The sequence below is a fragment of the Nuphar pumila genome, chromosome 7 (assembly GCF_984573655.1).
Source record: "Nuphar pumila chromosome 7, dmNupPumi1.hap1.1, whole genome shotgun sequence".
NCBI classification, from domain to species: domain Eukaryota; kingdom Viridiplantae; phylum Streptophyta; class Magnoliopsida; order Nymphaeales; family Nymphaeaceae; genus Nuphar; species Nuphar pumila.
Genome location: NC_143255.1, coordinates 120,055,738 through 120,072,230, shown reverse-complemented (window position 1 = coordinate 120,072,230; position 16,493 = coordinate 120,055,738). Strand labels below are relative to the sequence as shown.

Here is a 16,493-nt window from a genome sequence, read left to right as displayed (position 1 = left end):
GAATGAAACATATATAGTGCAAGCTTAAACAGAAGGCTACATAGTACATAGCACATGACAAATATCCAATGTAGTGGGCACCACTTGCTACTTCAGTACTTCGTAATAAGCCAGGTGACACATCCAGTGTAGTGATTTTATATTTTTTTGACATTGTCCATCTGATTACTAATCTAGTCGATTTTATTGTTGCATTGATTTGGTAAGGTAATTGTTGCTTTCAATGAAGCAATATTAACTATGCTTGATATGGATCTATGGTCTTTTAGATACATGGGTTATAGATGGGCCTAAGTTAGGGTTCATTTTGTAGACCAATAACTCAAGCCATGGAAATTTACCAAAGTTTAGCCATGGCAAACTATGTTCTTGCAAAAATATTCAATAATCTTACTAAAAAAATGTTAGAGAAAACCTCCACAAATAATCTCTCTCAAAATAAGTTTACTTGATCCACCGTGACAAAGATGTCATGGTTGATATAGAAGGCTTGTAATACAACAATGCAAAAACTTTGTTGCTTAAACTTTACTATTCAATAAGATGATGAAGTTGATGAAGCTATCACTAGCGAAACTGGCTGGTAGGATAGAGACAAGTTAGTAAAGCATTATAGGAGAGATGTTTATCAATACAAAAGTGAATCCTGCAAATCTATATTAAAAGTAGACTATAAAAAGGAGTGCTAGATGGGTAGATCATCTTTCTTGTCCATTGACTCTAATGATTCATAAGGATTAAAAGCCAAAGATACAAGTGCTACAGCGCATCTATGGAGACTAGAATAAAGTGCCTCCCTTAAGCATTCACCAAGAAAATGTGAAAATATTAAGGTCATAACACAAATGGAGAACCAAACCTCTGGCAGCCCAGTTAAGGGTGCAAGTTTTTCAAAATCAACAGGTTCATTCGCCACCTGTTCCTCATCATCGATCAAATCTTTCTTCGTAGACAATGTGGCATCATTTACTTTGTGCACAGAACTCTTCTCCTTTCCCCATTTCTGACCCTTTCTCTTGCAAGTAGTTCCATTCCACTTAATAATCTCCTATTGCATTGAACAACAGAACCACTAAAGATGAAAATGAACAAAATGAAAAACGAAGAAAAATAAAATATAACTATATAGCCGTGTGCCATGCATATGAGTACATTATAGGACTAACTTCATGAACTCTCAGTGACTGATCAGTATTTCACACCGTGGTCTGACAGTTGACAACACTTGATCTCTCTCCTGGCATCCCCCACTCATGCTGGTTAAAATTAATAGTGGTGGCTCTTTCAGCCGAATAAAATTGTAGGTTGACAGGCATAAACCTACCTATCCATGGGTTTGTTTTTCCAGTAAAAACAGAAACTTCTACCATCTTGCATTTGGGACGTTTTAATTGGATTTAAAAAACAATCCAATTAAAACCAAACTTGAAATTTCGGAAGAAACTCATTGTACTAGAAGGCAGAATTTATGAAATATCCAAGGAACTTTCCAAATCTTGTTCTTTAGTGAGCCCATTAAGCCAAACAGCCAAACAGCTGTAACATGGGCAATGGTTAGAAATAGAACGCCAGACATTCGAAGAGCAAGGTATCAGCATTGTTGTAAATCATGGATAAGAGTACACTGCTCTTTTTCTCGGAGTACACTGCTGGAAAAGGAAATATGTCATGTTGCATCTAGCCATATCATAAGATGTGGAGGTGTAACAATGCTAAATGTTGTGTGTGTCCATTTTGTGTGCTATGTTTTTTAATTGCTAAGGTACCGTTTGGATGACACCCAAAACTCAGTTATAAACTGGGTATTGAGTGTAAACTGAGTTTTATACTCAAGACCCAGGTTTTGGTGTGTTTGGGTGACACACCAAAACCTGGTCACAAGCCAGGTTTTCTCTCTCTCTCTCTCTCTCTCTCTCTCTCTCTCTCTCTCTCTCTCTCTCTCTCTCTCTCTCTCTCTCTCTCTCTCCTTGTAAACTGGGGGTGAACCGGCTGGAAGTGACTGACCAGAAAACACTTTTTTTATTTTATTTTCAGCAGTGGTGGTGGCTGGCCGTTTTGTTTTTGTTTTTTGAACTGGCCAACCATTTTCCAGCCAGCCAGAAGGGTTACAAATAAGATGCAATGGATGAGACAAATGAATGAAGAAGACAAAGAAGAGCTATAGATTCTTGAGTTTAATTATTATTTGTTAGGGCCTTTTAGTGAATTTTAGAAAATTTTATCAGAAAAGGAAATATATTTCACTGCTTGGAAGTTTTTTTAGTTGTGAAGAAGCCCAGACTCCCCAGAATTGTTTCCTTCAGATAACTTTTCAAGTGAAGGATACAAGCACAATCCACAAACATTTAATGAACCTACCATACACAGGAAAAGAAAAAACAACAGCATGTAAACATACCACTGGCTCTTCATGTCTCCCATTATCTTGCTCCGCATTCACTACAAGACAAACATTCCAAAATCATGAAATAGATTACATAATGATATGCAACACAAATTCCAAATGAGTGGTAGAGATCAAAAGATCCAAAAGGGATTACAAATTCCACTTCAACCTTGCATTAACAGCACAACATTTAGCTCAACCACAAGGTCAGACTAGGCAGACTATCAATTACAAGACATGACTCAAATTTTAAAAGAAAACATATAAACAGTTTAAGAGAGCCACAACAGATGTCAAGGATTGCTATAGACCAACTTATAAATGATAAAACCTTAATTTCTTGTCTAAACAAAAATTTCACAACCTGTACACAGGAATCACAAAAGATGCATGTGCATAATGAAGATGGAACAACTAAGCAAGTATGCTAGCCGACCATCACCATTTCTTCTATTACAAATATAACTAAGGCCATGTGTTGTACACTTGGAAAAGGCAATGCAACAAGAATCCTAATTGATGGGATTTACATACTGTAATGAAATTGTCCCGAGCCGATCTTTCAGAATGGGGCATGTGCAGTGCGGAGCTCTACTGAGGGAAAATGCATCGAGTGTAGGAACGTGTGGTATGTGTTCGCTTGATCGGTGACGTGTGGTGGTAGCATGGCAAGCAATAGGGCATCGGTATCATCGTTAGTGCGTCGTTGTGTAGCGACACAGACGTGGAGCATTCTTCGGTTAAGCAGTGCCAGCGGATCAGAGGATGTTGCCCTTGGAGATTTAGTTACGGACCTCTCGGCTTGCAAGAGTATCCCATGTGTAGCGATTGGACGCACGGGGGTGCATGTGGGTTAGGGCTAATTCTCCCAGGAAACATCTTAGGTGGTTCCAACCAAGTATGGTGACTCGGAGCTAGGCGAGTGAATGCTTAGGCGCCGGCAAATGAGTATGGGTGGTGCTCTTCGCTATGGTGTCCAATCATCAACTGGTCTTCGGACTGGGGGCCACAAGGTTTTGTTCCTTCAGTGGCGATGTTTTGCTATGTTGTGCGCATGGAGTTGTAATACGCTTCATGGCAAGCAAGGCTAAGGCAAAGTTTGTGCCTCTTTCGAAAGTGATAGCTGGTATGGGACGGCTATGCACTAAGCGGCATGGAATACATGGAATGCGCATTTGGAAATACGCTTGATCAGCTTCCGCTAAGCAGCTGCGCACGGGGTGGTGGGCAGAGTCAATGAAAATGATTCAGCACATGGAAATGTGTTGGTATGCGGCCTTTGGCCATTAGGTTGGCCAACTTAGGCAGCTTGACGATGGGGACAATTCGTATCATATTTGTAAAAATGTCTACGAAGAGACAATACGCATACAAGCACTAGTACTTCACAAAAGATGTGCACAAAGGCACTCAAAGCACACTTGAATAAATACGCAAAAAGCGTAAAATAATGCAAACATGCACAAATGCATGTAATACGAATATATTGAATAAAAGAGAGAAGCTTGAGACTCTCAAGCCTTAATTAAATCGAAGCATTCTATACCCGTGACAGAGCGATAGATAGGCTTGCGACGGTAAGGAAGGACCGTCGTGTCGCACTGACTTATCAAAAAAGTAAGCATGTGATAAATTGGCATCAGAGCAAAAAGATTCACGGAGACCTTGTTCTTCATTGTATGTGACACTGTAAAGGACAATGATGGTTTATCTTAGTTACGTAATTTTGGGCAGCTGAAGTGTGGTTGGCCGAGCACAGAAGCAAGATGTTAGCAGGATGGTATAGGACATCTTGTCAATGATAAGCAGAAGTGTAAGGTTATTGTTCAGTTGACTAAGGAAACGTAGATAAGTCAAAGATTTCTACCAGTTGTGTGTTAGGCTCACAGGTGGAGCGTGACGTTTGTCTTGTGCATGCAGAGAATGCACGTTGGATTCGACTGTATGGATTTGCACCTTTGAGGATGGGAGACTCAATTAAACTTCTAAATATTCTCACAAGATTGTGGGTTAGCGGAATGCCCACATTGAGCACAAGGCTCGTTGTTTTGGTCTGTTGAGTTGGCAGATCTTCTATGGATTACGCATGTAGAAAAAATTGTTGTTTGTGGCTTGTTGGTTCCTGCGAGAACGTTTTGCTGACTCTGAGAGAGAGTATAGTGTGCTGACTTCAGGAGGGAAGTGCAGCATTAGAGCAAAGTGCCCTTGTGAGAACGAGTGCCCAGGAAGACACTTTGAAGGACTGCATTGGGGTGATACGTAAAAAGGCGTATCCCACTTGAGGACTAGTTTGAACCATTGAAAAACCGCAAGTTTGTGCTCAAGGGAGTTGATATCCTTGCGACACGCGTTGGTAGTCATCTTTCTCTATGAGGACCACAAAGGGCTTGGATTTGCCCTTGCTGGGGTTGGAAGGCACCCAGCCATGAGCATGAAGACGACAAGTTTGTCGTGCGGGCAAGGATGACCCGTTTATATTTGAGACTGCACTGGGGTCTCGCAAGCAGAGAATGCTCGATATTGATAAAGCAGAAAATCGATGACTTAGTGATCGGAGATGTGTTAAAGGTTGTGGTGATGGTGGATGTAAACCATAACAAGTTGAGTAGGCTGAAGAAAAAGAGTAAACCAAAGATAAGTACAAAGGAAAACTGGCATATCAGTGAAGACTGTGTTCTTACCTGCACCAGCATTGTTGAGGACGACAATGGTTTTGGGTGGGGAGAATGAACCCGGCCGATCTTTCAGAATGGGGCATGTACAGTGCGGAGTTCTACTGAGTGGAAAATGCATCGAGTGTAGGAACGCGCAGTATGTGTTTGCTTGATCGGTGACGTGCGGTGGTAGCACGGCATGCGATAGGGAATCGGTATCGTCGTTAGTGCGTCGTTGTGTGACAACACAGACGTAGAGTGTTGTTCGGTTAAGCAATGCCAACGGATCAGAGGATGTTGCCTCTGGAGATTTGGTTAAGAACCTCTCGGCTTGCAAGAGTGTCTCACGCGTAGCGGTTGGACGCACGAGAGTGTGTGTGGGTTAGGGCTAATTCCCTCAGGAATCACCTTAGGTGGTTCCAACCGAGTACGGTGAGTCGGAGCTAGGCAAGTGAATGCCTAGGCGCCGACGAATGAGTATGGGTGGTACTCTTCGCTATGGTGTTCAATCATCAACTGGTCTTCGGACTGAGGGTTGCAAAGTCTTGTTCCTTTAGTGGCGAGGTTTTTCTATGTTGTACGCATGGAGCTGTAATACGTTTCATAGCACACAAGGCTAAGGCAAAGTTTGTGCCTCTTTCGAAAGTGATAGCTGGTATGGGACGGTTATGCACTAAGCGGCATGGACTACATGGAATACGCATTTGGAAACGCGCTTGATCAGCTTCCGCTAGGCAGTTGCGCACGAGGTGGTGCGCAGGTCCAATAAAAATGATTCAGCACATGAAAATGTGTTAGTATGCGGCCTTTGGCTATTAGGCTGGCCAACTTGGGCAGCTTGGCGCGTTGCAGGTTTGCGAAGCATTCTATGCCCGTGACAGAGCGATAGATAGTCTTGCAGCGGTAAGAAACGACCACGCACCACACTGGCTTATCGAAAAAAGTAAGCCCGTGATAGAAACACTAGTGCAAAGAAGACTACAAAGCATGCACAAACACTTGAACAAGAAGCCACTATTGGGCAAAATACAATAAGCCCCAAAGGGCTAGGCACCACACACACACAATATGAGAGAGAGAGTTAAAAATATAACAAATAATATATTAAAATCTTAAGAAAGCATTAGAAATGGGCAAAGGCCCCTATTTATACACCTCATGGGGACCAAGGGGGGGCTCCCAAAAGAGTCATTGGGAGCCCCCCAACAGTCATATTTATGACCATTGGGGAGGGTTCCAACGACTCCTAAGGGATCACCCTTTTATCCCTTAATCAAATGAAAAAATAAAAAAATGTCCCTAGTGGACATTTTTATTTACATGAAAACAAAAAGACTAAATTGCCCCTAGTAGGCATTACAAAAGACATAAAGAAATATATATATATATATATATATATATATATATATATATATATATATATATTACAAAAGAACATAATATATATAATAACCATATATTTTAACACCCTTCCTTAAACTAATGGTGAGATCACCGAAAGTTTGCTTAGAAGAAAGGAGAACTGAGGGGATGACTACTTTGGTAAAAAAATCTGCAAGAAGTGACATATGATAGTTGAATAGTGCCCCGCAAAAATTCATCTCGAACATAATGACAGTCTATCTCGATGTGCTTTGTTCGTTCATAGAATGTATGATTGTTGGCAATGTAGATTGCATTTTTTTTGTCCCAACCAGTGTTGTGAAAAGCGTTGAGGCGTAGCGAGGCGCTCAACCAAAAACCGAGGCGAGGCGTAAGCCTTGAGGCGTAAAGCGTAAGCCTCAAAAAAAATTTTTGAAAACTTTTAAAAAATTATAAAAAAATATCTAAAAATACAAATAAATAAAGAAATGCGTTATTGATGAAATTGACAACCAATAAGAAATAGAAAATGTCAAATAAGTACTAAAAAATATAAGATTAACATATAAAAGTAACTAAAACCTGATTACATAACTAAAAAATATATGAGATTAGCCTACAAAAGTTAAAATATATGGGATTAACCTATAAAAGTTAAAATATATGAGATTATTCTAAAAAATATGAGATTAACATATAAAAGTAACTAAAAAATTGATTACATAACTGGAAAATATATGAGATTAACTAAAAGAAATTAAAATATATGAGATTATTCTAAAAAATATGAGATTAACGTATAAAACCAAACATCAAACCATGACAGTATATCATACACCTAACATCAAACCATGGCAGTAGAAGTAAATTTAGCCACAAACAACTTAGTTATTGTATTGTGGAATAATTAAAGATTGATAAAATTGATTAAATACTTAGTATCAAGAGCATTTACATTATTATGCCATAAAATAAGTTTGTTTGCATGTGCACACAGTGTTCTGGCCAATGAATGGAAACTCTAAATAAAGTAAAGTAAAAGGGTAAAGAAGACATGAGAGGGATCCCCAACATGAAAAGAGATCTGATATTTTTTTATGGCATAAGAAGCGAACCAATACAATTACCCAGAATCCTATATATTCCCAAACCTATACCATGTGCTTGAAGTTAGACTATTGGATTTGATTCCTGAATTAGTTATACTTGTCAAATTATGTGTTGAAAACTACGTTTCTATAAGCTAAGTAACCAGTGAAACTATGGTTCTCTTTACTGATCCAACTGTGATTTGCATCTTTTTATGAGACAGCGTGCAAAATACAACACTCCCAGTGTGGATGCTATTGAGAAAGCAAGAACAGTTCAACTGTTACAGTTGTATAAACTGCAGTGAAACAACCGTGACACTTTCATTAACGTGACACCCTTTTCTAAGATCTAGTTATTTAACTAATCCTAGGGATGATGTTTCTATATATATACCTATATATCCATTATTTTTGTAGAATAAGATTTAAGTCTGAGCAGCAAATTGGCCTATTGTTGGCCCATCTTTAAATTCTTGTATAATAGTCTACTGCACTTCTAATCTTACTAAAAGTGAATCTAACTTATTGCTTATGACTTGAATAGTAAATTCCAGGACAAACTAATTAAAGTTGAACGATTAAACCTATACAAAGATTCTCACAAAGCACATATGAACAGACACACCACAGGGAGCACTTTGGAGTGGAGATAATAATAGATCGATAAGAGAATCCTGGTATTAATTCTGTGTAAAAAGGTGAATGTGGATATGATGAACATATAAGTGATCACTTTATTGAAGGGGAAAAGTGGGCATGAAAATCAATTATATAATTTCCTTCTTCGATAGGCATGTATCTATGGATTATATAGAGAGAGATTCAGATGGCATATGCTAGCTGTTGGAGAGTATAATTTGCTAATGACATAGGATAAAGTTAATTACCCACTTAGTTCTTAATTTCATAAGGGGGTTTACTGTTTTCATACAACTTGCAAAAGATTGGTGTTTGAGTTGGACTCCCACTGCATAAAAGTTAGAAAAAGTTGGAGAGAAAATTCAATAGGACAAAACCAGTGTTATTAAAAGCCTCACCTTGAGGCGCGTACGCCTCACCTTGAGGCGCGCCTCGCTCTGAGGCGTACGCCTCAAGGCGTATGAGGCGTGCGCCTCAGGGCTTTTGCGCCTTATGCCTGCGCCTCAAGGCACAAAGCCCCTCGCCTTGAGGCGAGGCGCGCTTTTTGCGCCTTGAGGCGCGTTTTTAATAACACTGGTCCCAACATAGCTTTGAAGGAATAGAGATGATGACTCTCATATCTTTGAGCAAACTTTTTAACCGACAAGTTCAGTTGTAGTGTGGTCTCGCTCTGTACTCAGCTTCAGTGGAAGATAGTGACACATTTCGTTGTTTCTTACATCTCCAAGAAATTAATGATTTTTCAAAAAAAATACAATAACGATTTTTCAAAAAAAATACAATAACTTGTGGTAGAAATACGATTATTGAGGTTACCACCCCAATAAGAGTCAATATAAGCAATTAAATTTGGAGCCGAAGAAGAAGATAAGAATAGTCCTTTTGCTATTGTTTCTTTTAGATATCTGATAATTTTCATGATAGCAATCATGTGAATAGTAGTAGGAGCATTTTGATACTGACTTACACTGTGAACGGCATAAGCAATGTCTAGCCTGATAATAGATAAATATGTTGGTGATTCAATTAGAGTGGGATGTTCTAAAGGAGTTTCACCATTGGCTCTCATCTTAGCATTTATGACTTATGCAGTCTCCACCTTCTTTTCGTCAGTTAATCCAGACTTAGCAATAATATATGATGCAAGCTTTATTTGAGAAAGAACATATGCTCTAGGAGAGTATGCAACTTCAATTCCTAAAAAATACAATATAAATTCAAGGTCAAACATATCAAAATTATTTTTAAGAACATTTTTAATAGATTCAGTGCCCCTTTTATCATTTCAGTGATAATCATATCATCAACATACAACAACAAGATAGTTATGTAGTTCCCTGTATTCTTAACAAAAAAGAGTAGTGTCAGTATAAAAAGAAGTAAATTCACTATCAAGAACAACTTTGCTAAAACGGTCATACCAAGCTTTTGAAGTTTGTTTAAGACCATAAAGAGCTTTATTAAGTTTAAGGGGTTTTCCCTTTCTCTATCTCAAGTTCTGATAGAAGATCTATATAAACTTCTTCATAAAGATCTTCATTTAAAAAAGCATTTTTGACATCTAATTGATAGATAGGTCATTGATTGATAGATGCTAAGGCTATTAAAGTTCTTACACTAGTCATCCTAACAACCAGAATAAAAGTTTCCTCAAAATCAATTTCAAATTCTTGTGCATACCTCTTAGCAACTAACCTAGCTTTATATCTTTCTAGTGACCCATCACTTTTAATTTTTATTTTATAAACTCATCTACACCCAATAGCCTTTTTTTCAAAAGAGAGACTTACCATTTTTCAAGTGTTAATTTTGTTGAGTGCTTCTAATTCTAGTTTCATGGCATCCACCTAATGTGAATATTGATTAGCTTAGTTTGAAGGCGCATAATGGGAGTGGATCATCATTAGACAAGTTCTATAAATTGAGGAAAAGGAATCATATGACACAAATTTTTGAGGTCTATTATTTCTAGCGGATCGTCTAGGTAAGGATTCCTCTACTTGGTCATTTAAATAAAGATTTTGTGAATATATGTCAAAAGCATTTTGATGCTAATTTCTCTCACGTCAAGTATACACATAAATATCATTAGAATTCTCATTAAGGGACTCATCATTTTGATGAGACTCGTTATCACAAACAATTTCATTATCACAAATTGTATCATTAGAAATTTTAGTCTCATTCTAGGTAATAAGTCAAATAAAAAAGAATAATCAACATCTTCCTTGGGTTTTTTATGTTCAAATCCATTTTGGTCCAAAGAAAAATCACATTTCTTGAAATATAAAGTTATTTTTAATATCATGACACCTATATCTTTTTTTATTTTCACCATAGCCAATAAAAGCACATTCAAGAGCTTTTAGTGAAAGTTTGTCTGGTCCTTGAAAAAGAACAAAGTATTTGCAACAAAAAAATCGCAATCTTTTGAAATTCGGAGACATTTTGAATAATTTTTCAAAGGAAAAAACATTTTTTAAAGATGAGGATGGCATCCTATTTATAAGATATATTGCAAAAAGAGCGGCTTCGGCCCAAAAATTCTTTGGAATATTTTTAGAAATAAGAAGACTTATTGTGGTTTCAATAAGATGCCTAGGGTTTCTTTCGGCAAGACCATTTTGTTGGGGAGTTTTGGGACAAGATCTTTGATGAACAATGTCATTTTGTTTAAGATAATTTTAGAATTTATTTGACATGTATTTTCCTCCGAAATCGGATCTAAAGATAGCTATATTATTTTGAAATTGATTTTGAATAAGGATATGAAATTCTTTAAAAATAGAAAAAACATCAGATTTGTATTTAAGAAAGTAAACCTAAGTATATCTAGTGAAATCATCAATAAATACAACATAATATGATTGTCCTCCTTTAGACATGACGGGTGTCGATCCTCATACATCTGAATGCACCAACTCAAAAGGTCTTTTCGAAATAAAGTTGCTATGTTTAAAGGGAAGAGAATGCATTTTTCCAAAAAAACAATTATTGCATGTAAATTTCTTTTCATTACAAAATTTCTCTAAAAAATGAAAGAGATAAAACTTAGAAAGACTAAGATGACCAAGCCTTTTGTGTCAAGTGGAAGCATCCTTAGTTTGAACATGATTGCAAAAAGATTTACATGGTAATGACAAAAAATTCATATAATATAAATCTCCTCTTCTATGGCCTTGTCCAATCCGCTTCCCGGACCGGAGATCCTACACATAGCAATTTGAAGATGAAAAAAAGACACTACAACCAAAATCGAATATTTGAGAAACTGAAAAAAGATTTAAGTTTTAGAATAATTCTAATTTTTGGAACATAAAATTCTTTGTCATTGTTTAAAGTCTTTTCAAGATTTCCTATTCCTTTAATATCTAAGGATGTAACATCGGTCGTAGAAACAAAAGATTTAAAAGAGATGGTGCTTGATTCAGATAAAAGAGATGCATTTGGTGTCATATGAAAGAAAACACCCGAATCAAGAATCTAAGACGACATACCGGGAGTTGATGAAACCGTGACACTAGAAGTAGAAGGTATCAAATCTTTCTCACAAATTGTTGAAATGCTTCTGTAAGTTGAGCAATGGATCCCTTGATGTTTCCATCCCTTTTTGGTTCTTTATTTGAATTATCTCCAATGGAAGCCATCATTTTCTTAAGCTTAGGACAATCGTGTCTAAGGTGACCTGATTTATTACAAAAATCCTCCACCATTGTTGTTATAATTATTTTTTCAAAAGCGAAGAGGTTTGTATGTCCTCATGTTATTCTCTGGTTTGGATACCGCATGAACTTCGTCAACATCCTTTCTAAGAGCCAATTGAGTTTCTTCTTGGCATAGACCGGCAAGAATTTCAGTAAGAGGAGTTGAGGCCCTATAAAGTAAGGATCCCCTTAGTTCCTTAAATTTGGGTCGAAGCTCAAGAATAAACTTAAAATCTCTCTCTCTCTCTCTCTCTCTCTCTCTCTCTCTCTCTCTCTCTCTCTCTCTCTTGTCTCGTGGCAATATCACTTCGTCCTCATTGAAGTTCAGGGAGCGCAAGTTCATCCCATAGAGAGGATAAAGTACTATAGTAATCTCTAATACTCATATCCCCTTGGTTTCTCTCACTTTTTCTTGCAAAAAGAAATGTCTAGCAAGGTCTCTTTGAGTATACATATCTTTCATGAAGAATCATGCTTTATTTGCCTTCTTAAATTTGACTAGCTTATCACAAATTTTGAGATTCACATTATTCATCAACCATGCCAATATTTTGGCATGCTCACTTTCCTAATCTTAACTTTAAATTGGTATTCTTGAATGGCATTGGCTTTTTCTTCATTTTCTTCCTTCTTGGTGGACTTTAGTTGAGGTTCTGAAACCGTGCCACATACACATCCCAAAAGTTTCTTAACTTTGAGGTTATTTTCTATAGCGGCCGCCCACGTTCTATAATTGGTCCCATTCAATTTGAATGAAAGATCAAGCATCTTTATCGGCCATTATGGAAGAAATAGAGGAGAGAAGAAACGAACAAATGTGCAAAACACAAGCACATAAAAAACAATACAAGAGTGAGTCCCAAGAGTACTAAAATACCAAGGGGCTCTGATACCATGTAATGAAACACTAGTGTAGAGAACAATGTCACAAAGTAACTACAGAAAATACATAAACACTTGAACAATAAGCCACTAATGTACAAAATACAATAAACCACAAAGGGCTAGGCACCACACACACACACACACAATGTGAGAGAGAGAGAGAGAGAGTTAAAAATATGATAAATAATATATCAAAATGCTTAAGAAAGCATTAGGAATGAAGGGGGCAAAGGCCCCTATTTAAACACCTCATGGGGACCACGGGAGGGATCCTATATTTATGACCGTTGGGGAGGGTCCTAACGACTCTTAAGGGAGGACCCTTTTATCCCTTAATCAAAAGAATAAGAAAAAAATAAAGGAAATACGAAAATGTCCTAGTGGACATGTTTATTTACATGAGAACAGAAAGACTAAATTGCTCTAGTGGGCATTACAAAAGACATAAATATATACATATATGTATAGATATATATTACAAAAGAGCATAATATATATATGATAACCATATATTTTAACACATAGATCCTTTGCAACCTAAAGGCAGTAAGAAACATTCATTTTTCCCCTTTGCAGAGCTCTTACCAAGGTAACTTCATCCTTGATGAAATGGTGATCACCCATATACAAACCAATGCACATTATGAGAAACTGTTGGTTTGCCTTTAATGCTTTACATGATGGAAACCGTGGGTACTCAAACAGAGAAGCAAGATGCAGACATAGATCTCCTCTGCCTCCTCCACATTATTACTAATCGAGAAAATTGACTAATCATGTTCTTTAAGCAGCATCTTCCAAGGTGACCATCACTTATGAGTTCTATCAGATCAATCTACTGTTATCAGCATATAAATGACATGCCATTTTTGGACTTGCCTATAGCAAAAAAAATCATAAGCCAGAGTCGATCTTTTTTTTTGCACTTTAGGCTCAATTGTTTCTTGGAAGGATCAATGCAAACAAGTTGTCTGCACTGAATTAAAAATAATTCAGCACCAAGGAGAAAACTAAGGTGGCTTGGATATGAAGAGGCAGGTGCCACTCGTCAGAGCAGAGCCAGTAAAATAGCCTCCATTTAACAATGAAGCTGTCAACCATGGAGTACAAGTAAGATGCAGAAAAATCCATGTTTCCTATAGTAAATGGTGGAAATATCATTTGTTAAGGCTTCCTCAAACTTTTTAACAAATTAGAGTTCATCCAGCATGAGGTAGAAACAAACATGAGATAATAAGAAGAAAGCTACTGCATGTCACAGTAAACATACCACAATAAAATAATACCATCAGAAAGGAAAAGGGGCACAAAATGAACTTTTTCAAGGATTGATATTTCAATTTAGTAGCTAGTAAAATTATCCAAAAAGCTTAATAGCACGATTGACCATATCTGCTAATCCTCGACTATAGCATGAAACTCATTCCATTCTGATTTAGCAATAGATATATGCCACAGTCTATGTCACAGGGATTCAGCCAATAGGGTGCTGCACCCACGTCGACGCGATTTGACTCGGGTGCGGGTGCGGCACCCAGTGCTGTCAAGCCAACCCTGGGTGCGTACCTGTCCATAACTTAAAAATGATGAAAGAGGGTTGGGAAGGAATTAGGGCAAATCTCCCTCCCCCCGACCCCGACCCCGACGCCTCCCCCCTTCTCCTATCCCACTCCTCTTCTCCTCCGATGGATGGCAGCTGCACTCTTGACGCTTCCTCTCCTCCGAGGGACGACGGTTGTCGATCCGAGCTCTCCTCTCATCCTCCTCCGACTGCAAGATCTCTCTCTCTCTCTCTCTCTCTCTCTCTCTCTCTCTCTCTCTCTCTCTCTCTCTCTCTCTCTCTCTCTCTCGGGGTTCAACTCCCAGCCTTGCTGGGCTGGGTTCAGCTCCCAACCAAGCGTTGTCGAAACCAGCCCTGTTAGGCTGGATTTAGCTCCAAGCCCTGGGTTGTCGAACACAGACCTTCATGATTGGGTTCGGCTATCTCGAACCCAGCTTTGTTAGGCTGGGTTCGGCTCCCAACCCTGGGTTGTCGAACCTAGCCCTTCAGCTCTATCGAACCTGATAGAAATTTTATTTTAATAGTATTTGTGTTAAGAACAAAAATTACGGATAAAGGGAAAGGACTCGCAAACAAAGGGAAAGGAATTGCATCATCATCATCCATACATGTAAGTTTTGTTGCTAGTAATGGTAGTGATAGTGTTAATTCTAGTTTGTTAGTTGCATCATGTGATGATAGGGGGTCACTTTGATCACATGTGGATAAGCTTGAAAAAGCTGGAGAAGGTGGTGGAAATAAGAGATTTTGATGCAAGCTTTGTGAGAGAAATTATGTTGGGTCTTACATAAGAGTTAAAGCTCATTTGTTGGAGATGTCAGGACATAGCATTTCAGGATGCAAAAGAGTTGATGAAGCAATGCGAAGTCAAACACAAAAAAATACAAGATACATAATGAGAAGATGAAGACAATCAGTAATTCTTATGCAATCAGTATACCCTTTTTAAGCCACCAAAAATATGCTAAAAAAACAAATGGATATAGGAGGCATAAGAAGATGAACGATACAAGCATCATTCAACACATGAAAAAGGGAGGAGATAGATAGAAAAGTAGGAAGGTACTTTTATGCTAATTCACATTCATTTAATGCAGCTAGAAATCTTTATTGTAATGATTTACTTATTTCACTAGCAAATTGTAACTTGAGTAGTTATGTACCTCCAAACTAAGAAAAACTATGAACGACAATTCTTGCAGAAGAGAGGGCAAATGTTAAGAGATTGCTAGCGATTAAGAAATTTTTGTGAGAACAAAATGGAGTGTTCATTGTATCTGATGGGTGGACAGATATTCAAAAGTGTCTATTGATTAATTTCATTGCTTCTTCGCTTAGTCGCCCAGTATTATTGAAAGCAGTTGATGCATCTGAGCAATATAAAAATGTTATGTATTTGAAGAAATTGTTTATAAAAGTAATAAAAGAAATAAGTGATCAAAAAGTAATGCAAATCATCACGGACAACGCTCCGGTTTGTGAAAGTGCAGCATTGAGTTTGGAGAGTGGGTATCCTCATATTTTTTGGACTCCCTGTATAGCACACAGCTTGAATCTAACCTTAAAGAGCATCTGCAACCCAAAAGAAGAAGAAAATTCATCAACATATGCTTTATGTTTATGAATTGAGGAATTAAAAAAATGTCAAAAGCATTAAGACTTTTGTTGTCAACTACCAGCATGTTAATGCCATATTTAATAGGCATTATGATTGAAACACGTTTTGTGTCTATCATTATGATGGTGAAAAAGAATTAAAGAAGTCAAAAATGCTTTGGTTAACATGGTGACCAGTGTTATTAAAAACATGCCTCAAGGCGCAAAAAGTGTGCCTTGCCTCAAGACGAGGGGCTTTATACCTTGAGGCGCATGAATAAAACGCAAAAACTCTAAGGCGTTGCGCCTCATACGCCTTGAGGCGCACGCCTCGAGGCGAGGCATGCCTCAAAATGAGGTGTATACGCCTTTACTGCTGGTGGTCAAATTAGGGTCAAAGCCCAGATTTGACTAAAAATTGGGGTATAAACAAAGAGCGTCCGACCTTAATTAGGGTTTTATTTTTGCTTTCTGTTTCTCTCTCTCACGCAGCTTCTCTCTCTCTCTCGTCGTTCACACGCAGGCTCTCTCTCGTGGTTGAGCCCAGAAAATAGGTATGTTCTCTCTCACATGCCTGTACTCTCTCTCGTCCCGTCTCTCACATGCTTGTACACT

The 16,493-nt window shown here is 37.9% G+C and overlaps 1 protein-coding gene across 2 annotated transcripts in view; it reads right to left on the bottom strand.

Moving 5' to 3' along the window:
- LOC149833205 (sphere organelles protein-like protein) overlaps nucleotides 1-16,493 on the bottom strand; it is a 69,266-nt gene that overhangs the window by 10,069 nt on the left and 42,704 nt on the right. The window contains exons 9-10 of one of the 2 annotated variants that reach the window (XM_090014982.1): nucleotides 2,399-2,439; nucleotides 860-1,048 (exon numbers count right to left, since the gene is read on the bottom strand). In XM_090014982.1, the coding sequence (XP_089871108.1) occupies nucleotides 860-1,048; nucleotides 2,399-2,439 (230 nt within the window). The remainder of the gene's footprint in view (nucleotides 1-859; nucleotides 1,049-2,398; nucleotides 2,440-16,493) is intronic. The other variant, XM_090014983.1, reaches the window with a different exon arrangement.